Source organism: Pelmatolapia mariae, linkage group LG6, assembly GCF_036321145.2.
Source record: "Pelmatolapia mariae isolate MD_Pm_ZW linkage group LG6, Pm_UMD_F_2, whole genome shotgun sequence".
NCBI lineage: Eukaryota > Metazoa > Chordata > Actinopteri > Cichliformes > Cichlidae > Pelmatolapia > Pelmatolapia mariae.
In genome coordinates this window covers 8569892-8593371 of record NC_086232.1, presented here as the reverse complement: position 1 = coordinate 8593371, position 23480 = coordinate 8569892, and the positions used below count along the sequence as shown (strand labels likewise).

General features: G+C 38.8%; 2 protein-coding genes across 2 annotated transcripts; one reads left to right on the top strand and one right to left on the bottom strand.

Annotated features, from left to right (window-relative positions):
* Positions 1-8685: 8685 nt before the first annotated feature.
* On the bottom strand, positions 8686-11956 carry wdr83os (WD repeat domain 83 opposite strand). The gene is made up of 4 exons (XM_063475111.1): positions 11801-11956; positions 11208-11313; positions 10028-10125; positions 8686-9081 (listed from the first exon to the last, which is right to left on the bottom strand). Exons 1-4 carry the CDS (start codon positions 11848-11850, stop codon positions 9015-9017), a joined length of 321 nt encoding a protein of 106 aa, XP_063331181.1. The 5' UTR covers positions 11851-11956; the 3' UTR covers positions 8686-9014.
* A 131-nt stretch (positions 11957-12087) lies between these two features.
* wdr83 (WD repeat domain containing 83) lies at positions 12088-16969 on the top strand. The gene is made up of 10 exons (XM_063475110.1): positions 12088-12200; positions 12773-12885; positions 13122-13242; positions 13346-13451; positions 13617-13665; positions 13889-14015; positions 14159-14226; positions 14356-14464; positions 14914-15028; positions 16063-16969. The coding sequence occupies exons 2-10, from the start codon at positions 12783-12785 to the stop codon at positions 16216-16218; spliced, it is 954 nt and encodes a 317-aa protein (XP_063331180.1). The 5' UTR covers positions 12088-12200; positions 12773-12782; the 3' UTR covers positions 16219-16969.
* Positions 16970-23480: the final 6511 nt, after the last annotated feature.

Sequence of the window (23480 nt, the reverse complement as noted above, 5' to 3'; positions counted from 1 at the left end):
CTAGAAGAAGCCCTGCTCTGTGTGAATGTTCAATAACACTTAAATCTGATTATGTTACTCTGATGTAAAGTTTGAGCCAACACATGCCAAAATAGTAAGGAAAAGCAGAGAAGAGGGACTATCTTTGGCTACAGTAGTACTTTGGAGTGATCCGAATGTAGAGATTTTACATAACTCACTCAAGCGGAAGCAGATTTGACTCAGTATGTTCAATAATAGCCTGGAAAGAAAAAGTCAATGTCTATCATGAGCTCGACTCCTTTAGATAGAGGACTGAGAAATCTGTAGGTTGTATTTTTTTTCTTCAGCATCAGTAAGTGAGCTGTTTGTTCTCCGTATATTGCTGCGAAAGGCTTCCAGCACCTTCTGGTGCTTCCTTTGTGTGAAATCTTGAAATGAAGTTAGGGTTCAATAACAGCATCACTATAAACCGATAAAATTGTTTTTTCTGCAAAATCACTCCAGAGTTTGACATTATTAAATACATTTTAAGTGTTTATTGGGTTCACAGCAACCTAAAAACACCTAAAAAAAAGAAGTTCTTTGTACCTTGTGCAGTGTATTTTTTAAGTTGGTGTGTGAGATAATTTTGGCCTATGCTGTTCTGGGTGCTTCTGCTGTTTTTGAGCAGAACATCCAAAAGGTGAAAATATGTCAGTTGTTTTTAAATTGTTGTTTACTGGACCTAAGTGGCCATAATAGCCATACTAATAATAGCAAAGTACCTAGAATAATCTGTACCACTTTTTTAAATGATGTCACACTATTAACTGCTTAATTCACCATTTATATTTCATTATTCCTCCTTAGTGTGTCATTAATAAATACAGATATGTTTATCTATCTGTTACTGTTATCAGTGCTACTATATTACTGCAGTAATAATCACAGTGATAATCATAACTATTATAAATGTCATACCAAGAAGGAGTAATGATATATAAATGATGAATTAAGCATTTGCTAATAACTTACTTGTACCTTATTACTTAATAGCGTGGGATTATTATAAAGTGCTACCAAAAACTCCAATAGAGGAATTGCCTGGTTTCCTAAAATTAACATCACATTAATTTTTAGAGAAAAAACTCTCTTCCTGTTTAAAGGGAGTTTTTCCTTCCCACTATCGCCAAAGTGCTTGCTCATAGGGGGTCATATGATTGTTGGGTTTTTCTTTATATGTATGATTGTAGGGTCTACCTCACAATATCAAGCACCTTGAGGTGAATGTTGTTGTGATTTGGCGCTGCATAAATAAAACTGAATTAAATTTAATTGAACTGAATTAGTGTTTACTCTTTCATGAACAGCCTACACATAAAACAGGCTTTATTAAGTACAATCCATGGAATTCAGAAGCAATGAAAAATGCAAGGGTGTCAGCCACAGCGGACTGTAAATAAACTGCTTTCCCTCCTCTGTGTGTCTTTTATCAACAGTGACTGAGCAAAAGGCAAACAGTTATTATTGCAGTGAGATGAAGATGCTCCCGGGCCCGTGCAGCTCTCCTCGCTGCTCTCCTTTGAGCCTTGTCTGCCAATCACTTGTCATATCTCATGTGAGACTCTGACAGACATCTGCAGGTCGGATTTTAGCCAAAAGTGGTGGAGTGATTGTGTGGAGAGAAAAAAAACATGGAATCTTTCACACCTATATCTTTTTATGATTTGAAAATGATCTTAGTATATTTTGATATTAAAAAGTATTCTTATTACCCTTATGCTGAAAAATTTGCTCAGTAGTCTTTACAAGCTGGTCCTGATTTCTTTTAACTCACACTGCAGTGTCTCACACAGAATCTAAACAAAGGGAAGCATTGTTCTGTGTGAAGGATATATTCAACCTTAGTTTTTAAATACTATATGAAGCTTTATTTGGAAAATATTACTAGCATAATTTGAATCTAATTTGAGATGCTGTCATTTCACCAAATTACTTATGTGTGAGGAGATATGCTTGACATATAGAAGTACATCAAAAATACAAGCAGAAACCTTCCAAAGGCTGAACTGTCACTTAATAATTTACATGAAATTATTTACATAACACTGTAGGCTATTAATCACTCAGCCCACATTTTCAGCAATTACTATTCATTGTTCAGTTAAATAAAACATTCTTCAATTAAAACACGGAACAGAAACAAGCTCGTCCAAACAGGGCAAATTTTATACTATTCTAATTAATTTATACTAATTAATATTCTAGATTTCGGTATAATTGAAATATGTCAACTTTCATTTAAGATGCTTTTTTTGTTCTGGCAAATGATGCGTGAAGTTAATCTCACGCATCATTTACTCGATGTTTAAAGTGACCTGATGTTCCCGGAGTCAAAATGTTTTGTTAATGTCCACCCTGAGTTAATGCAGCTCTTCTGCGCGGGGATTTAGCGGCTGACCTACCTGTCAGGTGCTCTGCTCTCCAGGGAATACTAAACCTGCGGACTTCTGGGACTCCAGACCCTCCCACCGGGTGTCCGGTGGTCCCGACCTGTTCACCTCTCGGGAGGAGGCGGCTGGAAACCAGTCAGCGGTGCTGGGAGCGGTGGACCGGGGGAGAAGAAGCAGTAACGTATCCACCAACGGAGGGGAGGAAAACTCCATGTTCACATCCAGAACATCCCGACTAAAGTGACGTCCGCCGGGCAGTGAAAGTCAGTGCAACGCGCATTAAAGAGCCCAGATGCGATAATGTTGTTTGAGGACGAACAGGGAAACTGGAGAGCTATGGAGGATATGTTTTTCCAGTCAGTTGTGGTCTGTTCTTCTTAAAAGGACGTTTCGGTCAGTGGGCTGACTGCTCCTCATCCACTACTCTCCCCCTCCCCCCCACCTTCTCTCTCTCTGTCCTCTCTCCTACTATTCAGATCGACTTGATTTATAGGTTGTAGTGTTTTGACGCACTGAGCATGGCTATAATAGCCTGTGATCTGTAAGTACAGACACTTTATTTGTCTTGCATGATCTTCAAATCTGATTGACTTTTACTTATTTTTTATTTTAATTTGTCTATTTAAATTAAATTACTTTTTTATTGTATTTTTTTCTAACCAGGACTGTCGTTGTCTAATTTGATCTTATAAATTCTTTCATTTTCTTCATCCACACTCTTCAGCGGGACTATCCCCTTGATGCTCTGATTGAGGTGTTTATGTCATTCCCCCATCAGCTTTTTCTCATATTTGCTTTGCTGAGAGTCGAAGCAGATAGAGTATCTGTGCACAGGGTTGTACATGGTTAAAACCTATGAGGAACTGGCTTTATTTCATTTTATGATTGTTTCTGATTATAGGCTATAAAGATACAAGTTTCAGATATATGAAAACTATTATTTGCCATGTTAGTTTATTTCACCTTTAAGTGGTCCTCTGTCTCTATTTTTATGTTTTCTGGTCCATTCCCCAGTGTGTCTCCTTAAAATAGAGACAAAGGAGATCATTTTCAGGCAGATTTATAGGTTAAAGCTACAGGACCTATGTTGACTTAGTTTCTCTTTTTTTAGAATTCGGTGTCAAACTGTGCTGCACATGGTAAACCCATGCCATTGCACCGGTAACACTGTGCAGCCTACCATTTGAGTTTTCTGTGCATGTTTGCCCCCCGAGTCTTGGCATTATTCCATGCACAAAGAGTCAGTGCGTGACAGGCTGGTGACGCAGAATACCAACTCAGCATCTTCTCACCCACAGTGCTGGTGTTCCCATCTAACAGCCATAAATGCAGTTTAACCTCATTTGAGGACGCAGAAAGCTGCCAGAGTAACAGAGACTCAGTGGGGTTTCACTGAGCTTTACACGCGTTAACACACATGCACTTTAATGCCTGATCACAGCTCACATGGGCTGTGGTACAGAGACTGCTGCACTATAGAATCTGCAAAGGATACAAGCTAATACAGTAAATAAATATATACTGTGCAAATAGGGACACAGTCTGACAGCCAGGGGTAAAATTCCAGGTTGGAATCTTAGAATTACCCTCACAATAAAAATTTTAGTCTTTGGTGGCTTCAGATTACTTAACTTTATCACCCCATGTTACCACTGTAATCATATCATTCAACATATGAAAATAATGACCAATTTTAAATGTAGCCCCTCATTACGTGTTATTAAGAGAGTGTGCACATATTTGCCTGTCTATTCAAACTTCATGACCTTTGTTATTTATTGGTTTATACAGTCGTAAACTGTTGATATCATACATTTTAACCATTATCCCATTTGAAAATCAAGTCTTTAACCTTGTTAACATGTCAGTGTTGTCTTTTATGTGCTGGAAGACATATCAGTGACGTATGGAGTCTATGTCTTGGCTCAGCATGGCACGTTGGAACTGCAGCATGCAAATGATGGGCTCAAAAACCACATTCGGTTGGGACTTGTCAACGTGGTAGCACCAGCAGCACATAATTAACTGGCTCATACTGTAGTCAAACCAAAGACACTTTACAATTTGTTGCCTGCTGCATTTTGCTGTCACTCACAGCAAGTGCAGAAAAACTTGTGAAAACATGTGATCACATTTTTTGCTTAGCTGTAACAGCTGCATCCATGTGTTGTTCAGCATATTCCAGGTAGTGCTGATATTTTCACAAAATTCACAAAATTTTCTCTTCACTCTATTTCTTTTACCAGCAACCTCTCTGTGTTCAGGACAAATTAAGCACTGGGTTTTCTTCAGCTGATTAAGGAAATACTTACTTTGGCAGAGCGGACTGGTTCCACATCTCCCTATAATCGTTAAAATTTGCCCTTCAGTAATAGAGAAAAGAAATGCAAGCAAAGTATATTCAAGTAATAACTTCAGAGCTGTTTATAATTTTGGAAGTCATCCAATCTTTTCCCTGCAATTTACTTCACATTCTTCATTCTTGAAAGCAAACAGTTATTGGAAATGACCTGCTTTACGACACAGGTTTCTAAGGTGGAATGCAGGATTAGCCCATGTCTTCCTGTGTTTGTCAGGGGAATAGCTGCTTAACTAAGCAGAAGAAAGGGTAATGTACTGACTCACTGATATAAAAGCAGTCCAGCAGGGCATGCAGAAATTTTAACATCATCAACACGTCATTTTATGGACCACGTTTTATTCTTATGATAATAATAGTGAGACAATTTTTTTTTGCAGTGGTAAAAAAAAATCAGGGTAGGCCACCTTCCACTTTTTGTGCGTCATTACAAAATATAGTGATTATTCTGTTATTTGAGCTTTAACTCATTTACAGGGAAAATGCAAAATATTTAACTATTTCATTTATAAAGTTACTGTAAATTTAATAACACTCACCTAAACGTTTGTTAATGTTTCATCAGAGATTTGTTCATTTGTGATGCCACTGTGCCCTCTAGTGTTAGACAGACACCTGTCCAGCAGTCTTTTTCGGATCAGATGAGGCAGAGCAAAACAGTGAGATTAGATTTAATTACAATTGCCTCCAGCCAGTCATCCAATGAACTTAAGATCTCCATTCAGTTAAGTGTGGCAGTTTTCAATATCCAAATTATGCAGCCCATTGATCGGGCGCTGACGATAACTGCTAACTCAGCCAAATTCAATATCCTCCCCATGGATCACAAACAACTGGAGCAGATGGAATGGAAAAACTACCAAACTTGCCTCTTTAAGGGCTTCAAAAAACAATTCAGTTAGCAGTTTGACTCAGGACAGAATCAGGGGAAAATCCAATGGATTCTGCTGTAAATGTGGCAGCAAGCCAAGCAGCTCAAGTGCCCACTTGGCATGGCTGTGGTGGAACCAGGCCTGGGGGGACATGAGTTATAAGCCACTAAATCAGTCTCACATCCAGCTGACTCTCCAGCTTCTTGTCTGTCATCAGCACACAAAATGTAGGTGTCTGCATGAGTTGTGCTCAGTGCCCTTGCTGAATGAGACATTGGAGAAGCAAAGACTAAAGGGTGAGTGTGTGTTTGTGTGGAGGTGATTAGCAGATGTAACTGCTCCTCAACAAAGAAGGAAAATTGTACAATCAGAAACAGAAAACTTTGAAGTATACTCTGAGGTCATGTATCTTTATAATACATAGATCTTTATAAGCTGTGGACTGTTTTAACTAGTGCTTCTAAACTGTGGAGAGTAGAGCTAATGTAGGAGATTTGTGGATCACCAGAGGAAGAAAACTGAGTTGAACAAGAAGCACACAAATGGTGCAAACCTCGACCAAGGCAGCTCACTCTCTGGGCAGCATTTAAGTATACGTATCTTTACTCTTTTAAAACCTTCTTTAACAAGTTTATAGTGCAGTAAATGATGTTTACTTCAAATATACAATCATTATGTAGCAGTGGGTAATGGATAAAAGGTACTGATTTGTAAATCAGTGGACATGAATAACTTGGGCTTATTATTTAACAATACTTAAGTATATTTCTAAATAACTAGGCAGCTCATTCGCTCTTCTTGACAATACTTTTTTAAAAATGTAACACATTTTGGGGTCAAGTTGAAAGAAAGGCTGATGTGAAATGTAAAAGTGAGATCAGAAGTCAAATCTGACATGATATTTAGATGCAAACTGTAATGTGATATTTAGAATCTCCATATATCATTCCTTATATGCATAAATGTTGTCAGTACAAACAATGTCAGTAAGAAACATAGTGTTAAACAGCTCTATATAGGATTATTATCAGTTTGAGATTCTGATAAATGTACTGACATTGATGGAGAGGTCACAGGTCAGTTGTGACATGATATTTTAAATCTTTATATGGTACTTTTATATGTTGACACACCACACAAGAATCTGCCTTCTGAATTATAAGGCTGTTTGTTCATTTTTGACCAATAAATCATCAAAATTTTAATGAACTGTTAACATAACCCGACTCCACACCCCTACAAAGCTTGATCAGAATTCCTTCAAAAGATTTCAAGCTATGATATTTACAGATAGAATGACATGGAAGCAAATGCTGTCAAGAACATAACCGAGCTTAGGGTTGTCTGCCTTTTTAATAGTAACATGATAGGTCTTGAGAGGCTCGAGGGAGTTTTTTCCAGTTTATGACTGATTAGAATTTTATGGTCCAAAAGTTCAAAGGTCGAGATCACTTTCACCACCTTCACAAAAGATATTTTTGGCAATAATTTAAAAAATCAATGCAGCTTTAATACCATTACCACATTTTTTGGTAATTGTTCAACACCATACACGTCTGTATGTGTATATTACATAAGACTTGGATACAAATGCATTTGCTGGTGGGAGGAATATAACTGTTCCATGAATTCTAGTTTTAATATAATTGTATGAGTGCTAAAATGTAGTAATCTACCTTAATATTTTCAGTTGCAGTTCAGTTTCATTCTTATTTGTCCTATGTAAGTTAACATTGGGTCAACATTATAATGAAATGTGTATGACAAGACAAAACAAGACACTCAGCATCTAAAAATGTCACCAGATAAATAGCAATGTAAGTTTAAAAACCATGAAAAAAGCATAGAAAAATAAAATTTAAAAAAGCCCTAATGTGTTGGGTGACTATGATACTTGATAATGCTGTGGGCCTCACACACACTCGACAACATCACTTGCCAGTGATGTTGTCTGCCACCTGCACCACTCTGTAGTGATTTCTGACTGTTGGCAAATCAACTCCCATACCAACCTGTCACACAGGCCTTCAACAGGCTCTCGATTGTGCTCCTGTAGAAGGCTGAGGAAATATTGGGGGTTCATACCAAACTTCCTAAGCCTCCTTAGAAAGTTTAAACAACGACATGCCTTTCTGACCACAGTGTCTGTAAAGGTTCCAGGAGAGGCCCCTGGTAGTGCTCATGTCAAGGAACTTGAAGTTGCTGACCCTTTCAACCTTAACGCCGCTGATGTTTGGAAACAATTCCAGAGCAATGATGGTGATGAATGCAGACCTGTAATCAGTGAAGAGCATTCTTATATACGTATTCCCCTTGTTCAGATGGGTGAGCACAGTGTATATTGCCAACATGATGGCATCATTGATGGGTCTGTTTTTTTGGTAAGGCAAATTGAAGAGGGTCCAACATGTCAGGGATGGAAGAGCAGATGTGTCTTCTTCGTGTTGTCTGGTGCAGGATGGTAGTCTTTAAGACAGGAATGATGGTGGATTCCTTGAAGGATCTGGGGACCAACAACTGCTTAAGGTTGGGTTTTAGAACTTATTGATGATGGTTAGACTTTTGGTTAAGAGGGCTGGGAGAGTTCAGAAAGGCATGTTAGCAGTTGTGGAAAGGGTGAGTGACATGCAGATCCAAGAATGCTCTGTTCAGACAGATTTAGTTTTGGGTGAAGCGTTTGCATCTCCCACTGGAAACTCTACGTCCAAACGTACAGATTTAACTTTCTGGGATTTGCTTACTTGGTTGATTAAGTATGCATCAAAACACTGACATACAGTAACATCCAAATATTCGCAGGAGGATTCAGTAGGACTTCGTGTAATTCACTATGATGGTGAAGCTTTGTGGAATAAAGTAAACCAAACTGTAAATAGGGGAGAGATTAACTTGATAGGAGGTGTCAAAGTCTGTTATTTATTTTGTGACCTGTCAAATGTACCCGAGCGTCACAAAAATGAGATGTATGTTGACATGATTATTTAAGGCCAAGTAAACAATTTAAATGTCATATAAAGCAAATCCTTAACACTTTTCCTCCAGAGTAATAAAAGCCAGCAGATCCTTTTAAAACCGTACAACTTTATTGACAACATCAGTTCATGAACAAGCAAAAGACTTAGAAAAGGTTATAAACAGAAAAAACAAAGAACCCAAGATATTTACCAACCCAAGATATAACAAAAGTCCAAGATATTTTATCTTTCTATCTTGACGTAGAGCTCTCCTTGCTGTCTACCTCTCCTGCTCGTCTGTTTTCTCTCTATTACATTATGTTCTTCTTCGTCTCTGTTTATGCTCATAGGTGGCCGGGGGGATTCAATCAGATGTGCTGTCACCCACTCCTGCATCCACAATTCACTTCTGCTCTCTCCTGAGATTGGCCCTTGGTTACCATGGCGGTGACATTGGCTGTGGGTTCTGGAGGTAGGACATCACAACTGCTGAGATGGACAGCCTGAAGACAGCACAGAAAATGGGATCAAAGCATCATGAAAACTGTGAAATTTAGGTTTTTAAAGGCATGTTAAAATTTTGCACCTTTTTCTGCAAAGGGGAGCTCTTTAAAATGACTCATTGTTACACTGCTTACAAAACAAAAACACACTCCTTGTTGCTTTTAATTGTGTTATTTTGCTGAATACTTGGGGTATTATGAAATGCTGCAGTTGAGCACAGCTAAGAGTAGAATTTGTGCCTGAACCTTTTGAAGCTTCTATGGCGTAAATTCACCCACACACGTGGGACCATTTTCAACTCATAACCTCAATGTCATATTTGCCCTCCACTGTCCATTTATCCTGCATAGCCACTTGGCTTTGTTTAATAACACAAGGATACCAGTGTCCTAAATTTGGCCTTGAACCAGCTTCTACACACACAAGGCTGGTGCCTTTAACTCGTCGTCCGACATTATTTGCCGAGCCAAACATTTTGCATTACTAATCTCTGAGTGCATTAGGTTCATTTTTAATACGACCTCATTCAGACAATGGACAAGGTTTTCCTCATTGCAAATCTGTCTGTGAAGCCTGGACAGGTGCCCTACTGTAGTGCTCTTTTATAGGCAAACGTACCTCCTAGAGGGGTCACACATTTAAAAGCTTTTGGACATTAAAGCTGGCTTGTCTGGACTTGCAGTTGCAGAAAGACACAAGGTCTAAACTCCAATTTCAAAAATGCAAAATCCTGTCCTATAATCTAAACATTTGTTCATTTTACTTGACATTATAACTAAGAACTAACAAAAATAGTTTAAGTTTGTTCCAGTTCAAGCCAAAAAATGTTAATTTTATATCAAATGCCTTTAACATCGATAAATATTAAACAATATACAAAGCACTGCCACACATGCATTGTGTAGTGTGTTTATAGTGCATCCACAGATGGGATGGTACACTCACATGAAGCTGCTCATCATCTGTTTGGTGTCCTCTGAGCTTCGGGAGTTTGCAAAGCTGATGAATGAGCAGTAGACTGCAATCCATGCACACCACTTAAGCTGAAACACAAACACATGAGTCAGCTTTAGACTGTGTTTATGTTCTGACGAGCTTATTAGCTTTTTCACCTTTTAAAAAAAAGGTGAAAAAGTTGCAGGGCTGAAATCTGCTAAAGAAATAGAGGGGCATCTAACAGCACAGCTCCTAAATTGCACTTAACTGGTACATGAAGTACATGAGGAACAATTATGTGGTCTGGAAGTGCTCGTATCACAGAAAGCATACAGAGATGCTTAACACAGCATAACCCATGTGGGGGTTATGCTGTGTTGAGCATCTGTTATCCCATTTGGACAGAGGTCCAAATAGGATAACAGCATTCCAGGAAAAATCTAGTCTGAAGCTAGAAGCTAGACCAAGGGTGGTCCTGAAAATCTGTTTTCAAACAAGCCTCTGAATCACTAAATGCTTAGTTACAGTATTGAGTAGAGAATGGAACAGAAAGAACATGAATCACATAATCAAAATAAGACTCCACAGGGTTTTTATACTGAGGAGCTGGAAGAGAGTAAAGTGTGTTTAATGCCTGCTCCAACTGATTCAGAAAGTTGCATTCTCACACAGGGATGCTTTGAGTAATGTGTACAAAAGTTCAGAGCTTAAGTGCAAATGGGAAAACAGCAAGACAGTACATTTTTAGGTGTTGCCACTGTTTGTACACCATCTTTAAAACACCAAATGCAATCAATCCCAACATTTGCCTAAAATTTAAGATGCTCTTTCTAAAAATTTTGACTTGAATCAAAAATGAGTAAAAATGGCCCGTTGGTGATTGAAAGAAAGTCAATTATAAAAATGTTCTCCTTGGACCTTGAATGAATGACTTCAGCTCCATCGTCTTTTTTTTTTTTTTCCACTCATCGTGTCCTTTGTGGTCACGTCAATAGCTGCTGTTCATCCTTTCATCTAAAAAGGCAGGTTTACCTTTAATCTTCTAAATGGAATGAATGGGACTAAGGTCTATCCTTCCTGGGCAACACATGTTTATGTGGAGACACAAACATGCAGAGAACAAAGGAGATGGAAGTCAGAGTTTTGGTGTGAGGAGGGCTCTGTGTGTGTGTGTGTGTGTGTTGGTCACCTTGAGCATAAGTCCACACATGCTGAAGATCATGCCGAGCAGGTTCATGTAGTCAGGTGTGGGGTCCTCCAGTGTCGGGTTGGTCTCTGTGCTGGGAGGTTTGTACCTGTCACAACACAAACGTATTTTAACCAAAGACAACTAAAAGGGAAACTTACTGTTTCTTGGTCACTGTTAAAATCTCTGGTCCTAAGTTTATATAAATAAACACACATTTTACAAGTCATTGCCTAATTTATTGGTACTGGTTGTTTTTTGATTTGCTGCCGTTATCATTTTTCCTACAACAACTTCTTAGTTAACCATTGTACATCTTTATGAAAACTGCTACTGACTGACAGCTAACTCAAAAGAGACCCAGTGACAATCACAATGGTAAATAACGGTTAAACAAAAATGGGAACAGGTTGGGTTAGTCACGACGACTTTGTGTAATGGAAAAATTAAACAACCAAGAGCAGTATATATTAAGTCCTACAGCTAATTCGCCCAGTTAATCCTTTCAGGCTCCACTCATTATAAATGATATAGGTTAGCTAGCTGTTAGCTCTATTCTATAACGTAGAAACTTGTTTACTGAATTAAACGCCCACCTTAAGATTTTATTTTGCCTCTTCGGGTCTGCCATATTGTTGGATGACATAGTTGTTTCAAGGTCTTCCTACTGTAAGCAAATGAAAATAAGTTTAAACACCGAAAACCGACAGACAGCTGACCAGCCACTTCAGGAAAGGAGTCGACAGAGAGAGTCGTTTCCGGTGTATTTAACAATAAAAGCTTAACTCAATCCATAGGCCAATACTAAAGCGGTAAATGCTATTTGAGCTTTTATTTTGACGGGAATAAGTGTTCCCATGATGCATTGCGTGTCTGTGCCACAAACATGGAAGAAATGATTCAAAGGAGCCTGTTGTAGTTACAAACTGAGCGGAAACGTTTCTTTTAATCAAGAATGCAAACATGGCACGTCCCTGAAACTGTGTCTTAGTAAAAGTAAGTGAGCGAAATAAGTTACATAGAAGTAAATAAAGTTGACTGCTTTTAGTCAAGAGGTCTTTTAAGTCATTCATGGAATAAGGAGAAATTGCCAAAATGTATCCGTGATGTAACTTAAATAGTTTAAATACTTTTGTTGGTATGTAGTGCTTTTGTGAAAGCTAATAAAAAAAACCTGTCCTTTCTGTATGACAAAATATCATACTCCGTAACTAGCTTGAATTTTTGTAGCCGTGTAAACCTCTTGTCTTAAATCTGCAGCAGATTACTACTTTCGGAAGAATTTAACAGTTTGGGATCGCCACAGCATGTCCTTCATATCATCAGTTTGTCTTCTCTGTGGTCTTCCTCTTTTCCTCACACCTGGCACCTCCACATCCTTTGTTCAATACTATGGTCTAAACCAAAACCGTTTGTTTTGTCTCCAAACTGCTCGACCTGCATCATCACCACAACACCCGCCTCTCTCCCATTCATACACATGTATTCTGTCTTGCTTCTGACTTTCATTTTAGAAGGAGATGTTAATGTGGGTAGCTAAAATGTTTGTGTGTGTGTGTTTTAAACAGAGGTTAAGTGATGGCATTTCCTCAGCCCAGACCTCAGGCTCCTCAACTTCCTCAACATCTTCTCAGGACCATAGACTGTCAGCAAGGAGCTGTCAGGGCTGTTCGCTTTAACAGTAAGAAAAAGCCCCCCCAAGAAATTATCCTCAAATTGAGTCTGTTCAGCTGCTGGCTGAACAGACTCAATTGCTAAATCTGGTTGTAATGTATATATGCATAATAAAATATTACAAGTTCAGTTCAATTCAATAGAATATGTTCTTTATTTCATTTGTTCAAAGTATGTAAGCTCTATTCCTCAGTTCTGAGTTATCCACTTATATCAGCTTGTCTCTGTGCCATGTCTTTTAAGTTGATGGGAACTACCTGCTGTCTTGTGGCAGTGACAAGTCTTTAAAACTGTGGAGTGCGAGCCGAGGCACCTTGTTGAAGACGTACAGTGGTCATGGATATGAGGTTTTGGATGCTGATGGGTGAGAGAATTACCATGGGGTTGTCCACAGGGTTTTAGTCTCAGGAATATAGGATCAGAAGTAATATAAATGAATGACCTTTTCTCGTTGGCTCTTTGCACAGGTCCTACGACAACAGCCAGATTTGCTCATGTAGCTCAGATAAGACGGTGATTCTGTGGGACGTTGCCACTGGCCAGGTCACACGCAAACTCAGGGGTCATGCCGGGGTCAGTCCTTCTCTTTTTAGCTCTGTGTTTCACTTTGGGCATCGTGGTATTTCATTTGAAAAACATCAGCATGTTTTCATGGCGGCTGCACTGTTGTTTGTGCCTGTGTACTTGTTTTATGTAATATTTTTACCGTCTGTCTCCTTTTCAAATTTTCCTTTGCAGAAAGTTAACTGCGTCCAGTTTAATGAGGAGGCAACAGTCATATTGTCCGGTGAGTCATAATGACAGTAAATTATTTATGGAATGTGGATGTTCTAACCGGTGTCTGCTTTATGTCAAAGTCAGTTATCTGTAAATTGTCAAAGTTTCCATGCTTTAGTCATCCAACTTGAAATGTAAACTATTTTTAGTATTTCTTGTATTTGCTTAGCAAATGCGTAAACTATTACATTTGTATTTACTGCATTTCATTTTTATGTATTCTCATCATTCAGGGTCCATAGACGGGACGGTTCGGTGCTGGGACACCAGATCCAGAAGATATGAGCCAATCCAGGTTCTAGACGAAGCTCGGGACAGCATCAGCAGCCTCAAGGTGGCACAACACGAACTGCTCACCGGGTCAGCACTTCAGACATAGTTGAAAAAAACAATATGCGTGTTAAAAGTTTCACAATTTAAAAACAGAGATTTGATTCGTTTATTCAACTGTTTTGTTCATTTTTGCTATGGCAGTTTATAATAATAATGATCTTGTGTTTTAGGTCGGTGGACAGCAGAGTGAGGCGCTACGACCTGAGAATGGGACAGCTACATGTTGACTTCATCAGCAGTTAGTAATCTAAACTTTTACACAGTTTAATATCAGCAGCAGATATTACTGTTACATACTGATTTTTGTAGCAAAACAGTTTCACTGAAAATATAAAACCATTGAAGTGTGTTTATCCTTGCGTTCCAGGTCCTATTACCTGTGTGTGTTTCAGTCAAGATGGTCAGTGCACCCTGAGCTCCAGCTTGGATTCAACACTCAGACTTCTAGATAAGAGCACCGGTGAAATGCTGGGAGAGTGAGTGCTGATTGTTTTCACTTACAGTGTGATGTGCTGCCACTATGGCTTCATAAAGTAAAAGCAATAAATAAGTATTGTTTTTTTGTTACCTTTTTGTTACTAACTGAAATCTGAAAACTCGTTCCCTGACAAGCTGACTGGTTGCAATATTTTCTTTGCAACCAGTTTCGCTCAACAGCAGCCAGCAACCAGCCATCAGCTTGTCAGAGAACATACATTTGTCCCTCACGACCGTTGGTTGTGCTCTTGAGTAATGTCTGAATGACATCACTCGAGATACCTCAACATTTAACATAACCTCAGGACCAAATGACATAAAATGTTTAGAAATTTCCCATAGAGCGCAGTTAAATTATAGTGAATCATTACAAGATTCTAAATGGTACGATTTACTGATGTAAATAAGTTTTTTAACTCATGTTTTTATCATACACTTGTTTTTATAGGTATACCGGACACAAGATGAAGGGCTACAAATTGGATTGCTGCCTGTCCAGTAAAGACACCCACGTCCTGAGCTGCTCAGAGGACGGACACGTTTACTGCTGGGACCTGGTGGAGGTAACTATGAATTTGATTTTCAAAGGGTACTTAAAGGGCCTCTGCAGAAAACAACTGTTATTAAATGAAGTGAACAACATCTGCATTCTGTCAGTCACTTTTGCATCAATGTGGTTTTACATGTGTAATCATTTGTTAGTATCACAGTTAGGTGTAGTAATCAGGGAAGATAATCAAGTAGCATTTCCACACAGATATCATTTTATAAACGATATCATTTATATATCATGATGTATAAATGATATCTTAAGCAGGCAAGATACCGAGTATGAAACTAGCTTTGCTACACAAATCTAGTGATGGTTAGCTTGTAGCGTTAGCAGATGAATTGAATTTCAAAATAGCCCGCTAAGTTACCAGATCAGCTCTGTGAGTTTTAAGGCTCAAGAAAAATATTTTTTTAGCTGGTATGCTAACTTTATACTGGAAAAAGACTGCTTAGAGGTGGATTTAATATGCACAACTAGCCTTGCTAATCCTGACTGTACATTTCCACTGATGGTTAAGTTCCCACTTGGTCATTCAAGTGTCTTATTTTAGCCTAACTGCTAATGCAGATATATTTTGGGATTATAAATTTAGCAGCAGGCTGGCTAATCTCAGCTAACTTGCTAATCTGATTGCCACCAAAATGTTGCCCACTTTTGGAAATGAGAGCACAGGGATGGATTGAAGCACTGAAGTACTGAATAAGAAACACATCTTTTGGATTTTCACAGAAAATGATGGCAACCAATGGTGTGAAAATGTCGTCTTACAAGTTCAGAATCAGTCAGAAACGTCCAATACATGAAAAACATTGCATGTCTTGTTCAAATAATAGGTGAAATGCAAGAGTTACTCAGAACCACAGTGGGTGGAAATAGAGCGTTCTCAGCGCAAACCCCCACCAGATCATTATCATGTAGAACCTGTGTGATTTTTGTGACATAATATAGAATAGTGGAGGTATTTGTCAAACCCGCACAAATATTCGTTACTAAAAGCATACAGTCTAGCATCCAAACTAACATTTTTGCTTGTTTTACTTTCAGGGGTCTTTGTCGTTGAAGCTGCCGGTGGGGAAAGCAGTTGTCCAGTCCCTGTCCTTCCACCCTACAGAGACCCGTCTCCTCACAGCTATGGAGGGGCGTGTCCAAGTGTGGGGCGCAGAGCAAGAGGAGATGGAGGAGGATGTGATCGCCACGTAGAGGGTGAAAACAAGAACCTGCTGTCTGTACATACAGTCTATCTTACGGACCTTAGAGAAGCACACAAACCTGTTCCTCCCACAGCCAGATGTTGTGCCTGGAAACACTGGGTTTGGTGCTCGAGTTATCACTATATTGTTTGTTATGTGAGTCTTACCAGGAGAACCTGTTCTCTGGCATACTAACCAAATGGGATTAGGTGTGCACCCAGTGATAATGCACATGCCTGAGAAACCAAGCTTTTTATCAGAGCTAAATGGAAATGTTCCTCCATTTATTTTTATTTCTGTGTTCCACTCAAAAATAAATAAAGTGAAAAAGGTTCAGCTTGAAATGAAAGCTTAAAATTTTAACAAGAGACTATTTAATTCTTAAAAAGTTCCAAGTATTAGAGTTGTTTTTGTTTGAAGCTGAGCTACATCAGTAAACTAAATTCTTAATTTGTAATCAGTCTGACGAGAAGACAAGTGAATCCTTAACAAACCAGCCAAATCATATAGAGGCAAAAAGTAAAGAAAAAAAATACTTGGCTTTGGTTCACAGACATAAACATTGTGGATGTGAATCCACTTCAAATCCACAAGTTAAACAGAAAAGCTTGCAAAATGAGTGATTTTTGTATTTGTGCCATTCTTTCTTTTTATATAAAATTCTTCAATAATAAACATTGTGTAAATTACACCAACGCATTTACTGCATGTGTCTTCTTCAACTAAGAAAACTCTCATAAATACAGATGTCGTCAGCAAGAGTTTATTTTTATCAGAGATTGTGGACATCGTAGATTTGCAATGTAATTTGTAATCGTAAAATAAATATAATGAGAATGACAAAAAAGTATCAAATAAATAAATAACTTATCTTACATACAAAAAACTGTCCACTGCAATCCGCAGTGATTGTCGAACCACTGGGCGTGTCTACGCAGCTTTGTACATGTCAGTTCTGTTATTCAACCCCAACATTGCACCAAAGAGTTTAAATAAATACATATGAGTGTATTTACAAAATGGTCAAGTTGTTGTTGAAGAATTGCGTTGACACTTAAGCTTAGTTTACCCTTTTAGATCAGAAAATATTTACAAGAAAAATCAGTTAGCAATAATAAAATAGTAAAGCTTTCATTAAAAGACAAAAAACAATCAATGCACTTTTGAACAGATAACTTCTAATGCCCCATACACACATATTATTAGCGGACATGCCATTAAAACTGAGTCAATGAGAACAGCAACTGCAATCAAACATTTAAGGCAGCTAAGTAGTTTTGATATTTTCACCCAGAAGTCATAAAGAAAACAGCTTATTTTCAGCTTATTGAGTTTCTCATTTCATAAGAACTGATTTCCGCTTCATTAACTGCACGACACGAAAGAACAAAAGTTCGTTCATTCATTCATTTACAGACATTACAAGAGAATGTTCGCCAAGTTCATGTCCCCCTTTTACAGTACCCGTTTACTCTCAGCCATCTAGCCCACGCAGCTGCAGCCGGCAGCTGACAGCTTCTCCACCTTGTGCCATCGGTGCGAGTTATCAAGAAAGGCCACGTCCTCGTGGTGGGTGGGCCTGCAGCAGGGTGCATTGTGCCACAGCTCCCCGGGCACTGAGCTGGGGAGAAGTCCAGTGAGCAGCAGGTTGGTGAGGGTGAGGTCGTGGTTGGAGCGCACACGGGGACACGTGCCGCTGCAGTACTTGAATAAAATAGTCTCATCTGAGTCGTAGCCCAGCCCCAGGTCCCGAACCTGCAGCAGGATGGAGTGGAGGCCGCACTGGGAGTCCAGAGCTGAGCGGCGTGATCGAACTGGGATTGGTACGATGGGATTCAAAGATGGTCCGACTCCAGAAGCTTCCATGTGGCTGTTTTCCACAGCTGAATAACTGCTCTTTTTGTCCTCATCTGGAGAAATGTGTGCAGACGCTGTCTGTCGTTTCAGATCTGGAAAAGACAAAATCATTTATATAACTGATAAACCCACTTACAACTATATTTACTTTAATTTTCACATTCTCAAAGCAAAAAGTCATCGGTTCCAACCGTCACTTGAGCCTTCACTTACCAATCAGCGATCTCAGCAAGTGGCCTTGTCCCCTCTCGACGCAGAAAAGAATCACCACAAACTTCAACAGGGACCTCATCTCTACGTTCTGGTCTTCGTTTTTCGCTGTCGATCAAAGTGGGGTGGGTTTGTATGTCTGCGAGTGATGCCTAAGATGCAGACGAGTCACGACCTCCAATATATAGCCCCAGGAGATAAGGGGGGGTGAAGGGATGAGGCAAGGAGGTGTAGCGGGGAGACAGACACTAACCCGTTACTTGCCAACAGACTATCCTACTCACCTGAGCCTGACAGGGAGCGTAGGAGGGCAGGCGGGCGCTTGACCCAGAATTTGTCCTGTTGGGATTATCTAATTGATGTAAATCACTGGTTTATTGTTGAGATTCTCCCAGATGTTTTTCCAGAGGATGCTGGCCCCTAGCAATATGGATTCCCAAAGGCTCAGGGCTTCTTAAAAGCTCCTCAGTGGTGGACAGTGATGTCACTTTGGTAATGCTGAGAGGTATGTGCGACTGTGTGAATCAGTAGATATGCAGACAAGCAAATAGTCAAACATTCATAGATAGTAATTTATCCAAACATAAATACAGGGAATAACCAATGGAGGAAATGCATGAGAAGTGTTAAGGGCTGAGAAATAAAAAAGGCCTACTGAGTCATTGTGGAATGTCTCATATTTGGGCCCTCTTATGTTCTGCTTCTTGATTAAATGCAAGAGACGTGAAAATGAGAAACACATTAAGAATAACAAGGGGAGGCTATAATTAGAACATAACAGGGCCTGCTTCAACAGACATTCCACATTGGGTGACTTCTCTTGAGCTGGTCCGTAAATTGAGGGATTTCACCAGCAATGTGTGGCTGACAAGTAGAATATGTAGAATGTGGATTATGTAACAGTTATAGGGCCCAAACAGACAGTGCTATTGGAATTTCACGTTTTCATCAAAGTGCATATTTGGGGCCAGTTTCTGTCAGCCATACGCAGGGCAAACGCCCGATTGGTCCTTATTTAGCAAATGATCTTAATTATTCTGAATATATGGAATCAGCTCAAATTCATTTGTAAGTTACCAAACTTTGTGAATTTATTTTGGACTTTTTCTGTGCTTCTCACTAAACATATTCTGCTTGGGACATCCATTGTTAGAGATGGACTGAGGTGACGTGGAAAGCCTGTGCTCTTACGCTTCAAAATTCCTCTTGGAAAGTATATATATCATATTCTCTGGGCTAAAGCAAATTTAGCGAATTTAATGAACCCTAAAAATTTGTATCTAAATACAATGATTATTTACATACAGTACAGTATATAGGAGTATGTTTAGATGTGCCACTTTGAAGTTGCCTTGTTCAGTCCTGCATTTTCGAGCCCTCATTATCTCAAAAATCCAGCACTGAAAAACAAATAGTAAATAAACTGGTTGTTATACAGCACTTTTTACTCTACCTGAGGACTCAAAGCACTTTATACATCTTGCCTCGTTTACACCCACTCATACAAGCACCTTCTGCTATGCTTTTAAGTGCTTTCTATCTATTATTCACGCACATTCATACTTGAATGGATGGAGATAACTTGGGGATGGGATATGGGATATGTTGTAGTTTCACTAGCAAACCTAATATCCGTGACATAGAGTAAGTGAGACAGGCGTTGTTAATTTGGATGTTTTCTCCTAATTCTGCAAATTTTTTGGCTAAACTTTGAAGGGTCATATCACCTTTTGGGATAGGTGGCTAGTCAAAACAGCAACATCTTATAAAAAGGTCTCCTTTTTATGACACAAGGCTCATGTTGTGCCCAAATTGTTTACTAATACTGACATAGTCATATCAAACACATGGTAAATGTTTAATATGAGATTGAGAGAGTTAATGCTAGGATAATCCCAAATGAACGACAACATTATATTCAAAATGTCCCGTCAACCTGCACTAAGGAAGTTGTGAGCATTCAGAAATGCTCTGAAAAATATAAGGCGAATGAAAAGGCCTGTAAGTTTTCATTGCACGGCAGTAAAAATGTGCACAGACCCAATGCACTAAAGTTACTGTGAGCGGGTCAGGAGGAAACATTTTGAGTGCTTTTAAACAGAATTAGCAGATGAGGAGTTTACATAATGTCGTAGTGTTTTGATTTTACTAATTCCCGCAGGACAGTCTGTACTCTCTGTTTTTATGTGAGCCTTTAAATGTTTAAAAACTGAATTAAACCACAGTTTAAATGTGTTTAAATGTGGAGACTTCTACCTATAGAGAAATGAAAAGAGAAGAAGACAAAATGATTACTGGTAAACTTGTAACAGTCAGTTCAGGAGGAGCAAAAAATATTATATTATAAAATTAATGTTTTGCAAGTATAAAACAATTACATTTGCCCGAGCCTTCGATGAATAGACAAGGCTTTTACCATTAAAGAGCTTATTTAAAAATATACTCATTTTTCATTCAATCGAGAAATTTACTCAGGCTTCAAAGCCTGATCCTCGAAAGAATTATTGAAATTCCTGGCAATAATTTTTGTGGGCCATTATTAGTTCAAGACTTAGGGATGAGTCCTCAGTAATTCATATCAACAGTGGTATAATAGATGAGAACTGGTGCTGTTTAATGCAGTAATAAATACACTTAAAATCTCTTTGGACACATTCATTTTGTCCAAAGGATTGAAGCCAGACCTCTAATATTAAGAAGACTCAGTAAAACTAATGTTCTTTCTGGTGATTGCTGTGTTGTAATTCTTGCTATCAGCACAGCAAGATTTGCACGTCGTATCTTTTGTAATCATTTAGCTCTTTGTTTTTATATATATATTTATGTATTTTGGTATGTGGAATTTAAATTTAAACATGAAAATGTCTGCAAAGTTCAGAAACTGGATTTGGGCATTAAAATGAATTCCTTATCTGGAGAAGAGTGTGTATGACCAACAGTCACTGAACTGATGTAGATAAATCAACAGGCTCGCTCACATCTGACACCAGGAGTCTTATTTGTATGCAGACCCTCTCCCCCTCATTATGACCATATTTGTCACACGTGGTAAGTGATGTTCCACTTTTTAGTTACATAATAATACTTGCTGCTTCCATCTTCTGATGAAAACCATTGAATGCGATTGAAAACCAAACAATTTCTTTTAAAACCAAAGGTGAAAGGTTAAATCTTCTACAAGGTTAAATCTTGTATTATAGACACTTAAATGTGTCCAGCCATTCTTGCTTATCTTTTTTGGACTTATTGTAAATGTATATGTAAGTTAGCTGTCCTCAGAATATTAAGACCTTTATTACAGAAAGCTTCCATTTCCCAGCTATTTGCATAGAAAACCAGAAAACCAAAGGGCAAAGGACCCAACACATTCCTTCCACTATTTAAAGAGACAGGAGTAGACAGGGGAAAGGGGAGGAGGTGGTGGGAGAAATACAGTGGAGCAAGAGCAATCCTTTTGGATTACAGGGTGAAGAGCCCGTCTGGAATTCCACTGTTGTCAAAAGACAGGAATGGAAAGAACGTGGCATCAGTTTCTGTAAATGAACAAAAACAGAAAAGATAGAAATCTGATGCTATTTATCAGACACTCATCAAGCACACTGACTGATATTGTTCTAAAGTTAGAAACCCAGCATTTAAAGCAGTATCAAAACCTTTATGTCAAAATAAAATAAAGTAGGTTGATATCACTGTAAGTGCTGTGCTTTTTTATAATTTTGTGGATCCAATTGCTGATGTTTACAGATGGTTTCTACTTTAGAAAAATTTCAAAAGAAATGAGTCAACATCTCTAGCTGTTTTTAATGCACCACAGAGAACCAATGACCTGATGTAGAGCAGAGGTGCTTGAAACATCTCTTTCTTATTTGGTTCAATAAAACTGAGCCCTGCACTGTGCAAACTGTTACGCCCCACTTAAAAACGAAGGCAAACCTTGAATAGGTTTTTTCTTTTTTGTTTGCTTGTTTTCATCCCAAACACCTCTTGCCATTAAGGTCTTTTTCTACTTTGTAAGCGGGCTCTATGCAGTCCTGGAAAACTGAGTACACCCATACTGCTTACATAGGAAATAAGATGGTATGTCATGTGCTGATAATCACATTTACTCAATTAAATGATCTCCAGCAGTGTCAGCAGTTTTTGTCCCTTTGCTGTCCTGGAGCATTCAGGTGCATTCTAACACAATGCCACAATATTCCCAGGCGTGGACGCCCCAGCAAATTCACCCCAAGATGTGCAATATCCGAAGAAACTGCAAAATAAACCCCAAGAGCTTCATCTCAGTTCATGAAGGTTCATGACAGTACAATTAGAACAAGACTGAACAAGTATGGCTTATTCAGAGTAAAGCTTCTTTTTAAAATGAATATGTCAGCATAGCTTTGTTTTGGAGAGTTTCATCTGAACTAACTAAAAGACTAAAAGACTGAACAATGTCCTTTGGACAGATGAGGTCAAAATGGAGATGTCTGGAGATAATGCATATTCCCACGTTTGGTGAAAACCAAACACAACAGATTAGCACAAACACCTCATACAAACTGTCAACACAGTGGCGTGGTCAGTTGGGTTTATTTTGCAGACACAGGACCTGGGAACCTTGCACTCATTGAGTCAACCATGAACTCCTCTGTATGCCAAAGTATTGTAGAATCAAATGTAAGGCCATCTGTATGATAGCTAAAACTTGGTCAAGTTGTCATTGTCCTGCATGCAGCATGACAACAATCCTAAACACAGGAAATCTACAACAGAATGGCTGACAAAGCTATCAAAATGGGCCAGTTAAAGTCCAGACCTCAACCTGACTGAAATCCTGTGGTAGGACTCTAAGAAAGCATCATAAATTAATGCCTGTAAATCTCAATGAACTGAAGCAACATTGTAAAAAAGAAATTCCTTCACAATGACGCGAGAGACTGATTACAGAAAACAGAAATTTGTGCTAAAGGTGGCCCTGTGTTTCTGACAACTGCACAGAGTCCTGGGAAAACTTTCTTTTCACCTGAGTGCATGAAATCTTTCCAATAAGCCATGGCCACCGGTCATGTACTGGTGGCCTCTTCAAATCCAAAAACAATGCTTGCCTGTATTTTTCTATTTTCTTTAGACTGGCCTGATTTTGCAGGGGCCACGTTACAGCTTCTTTAACTTCTAGGTTTTTAATAAACTGTCTGGTTCCTGGCCTACTTTTACATTTGCAAA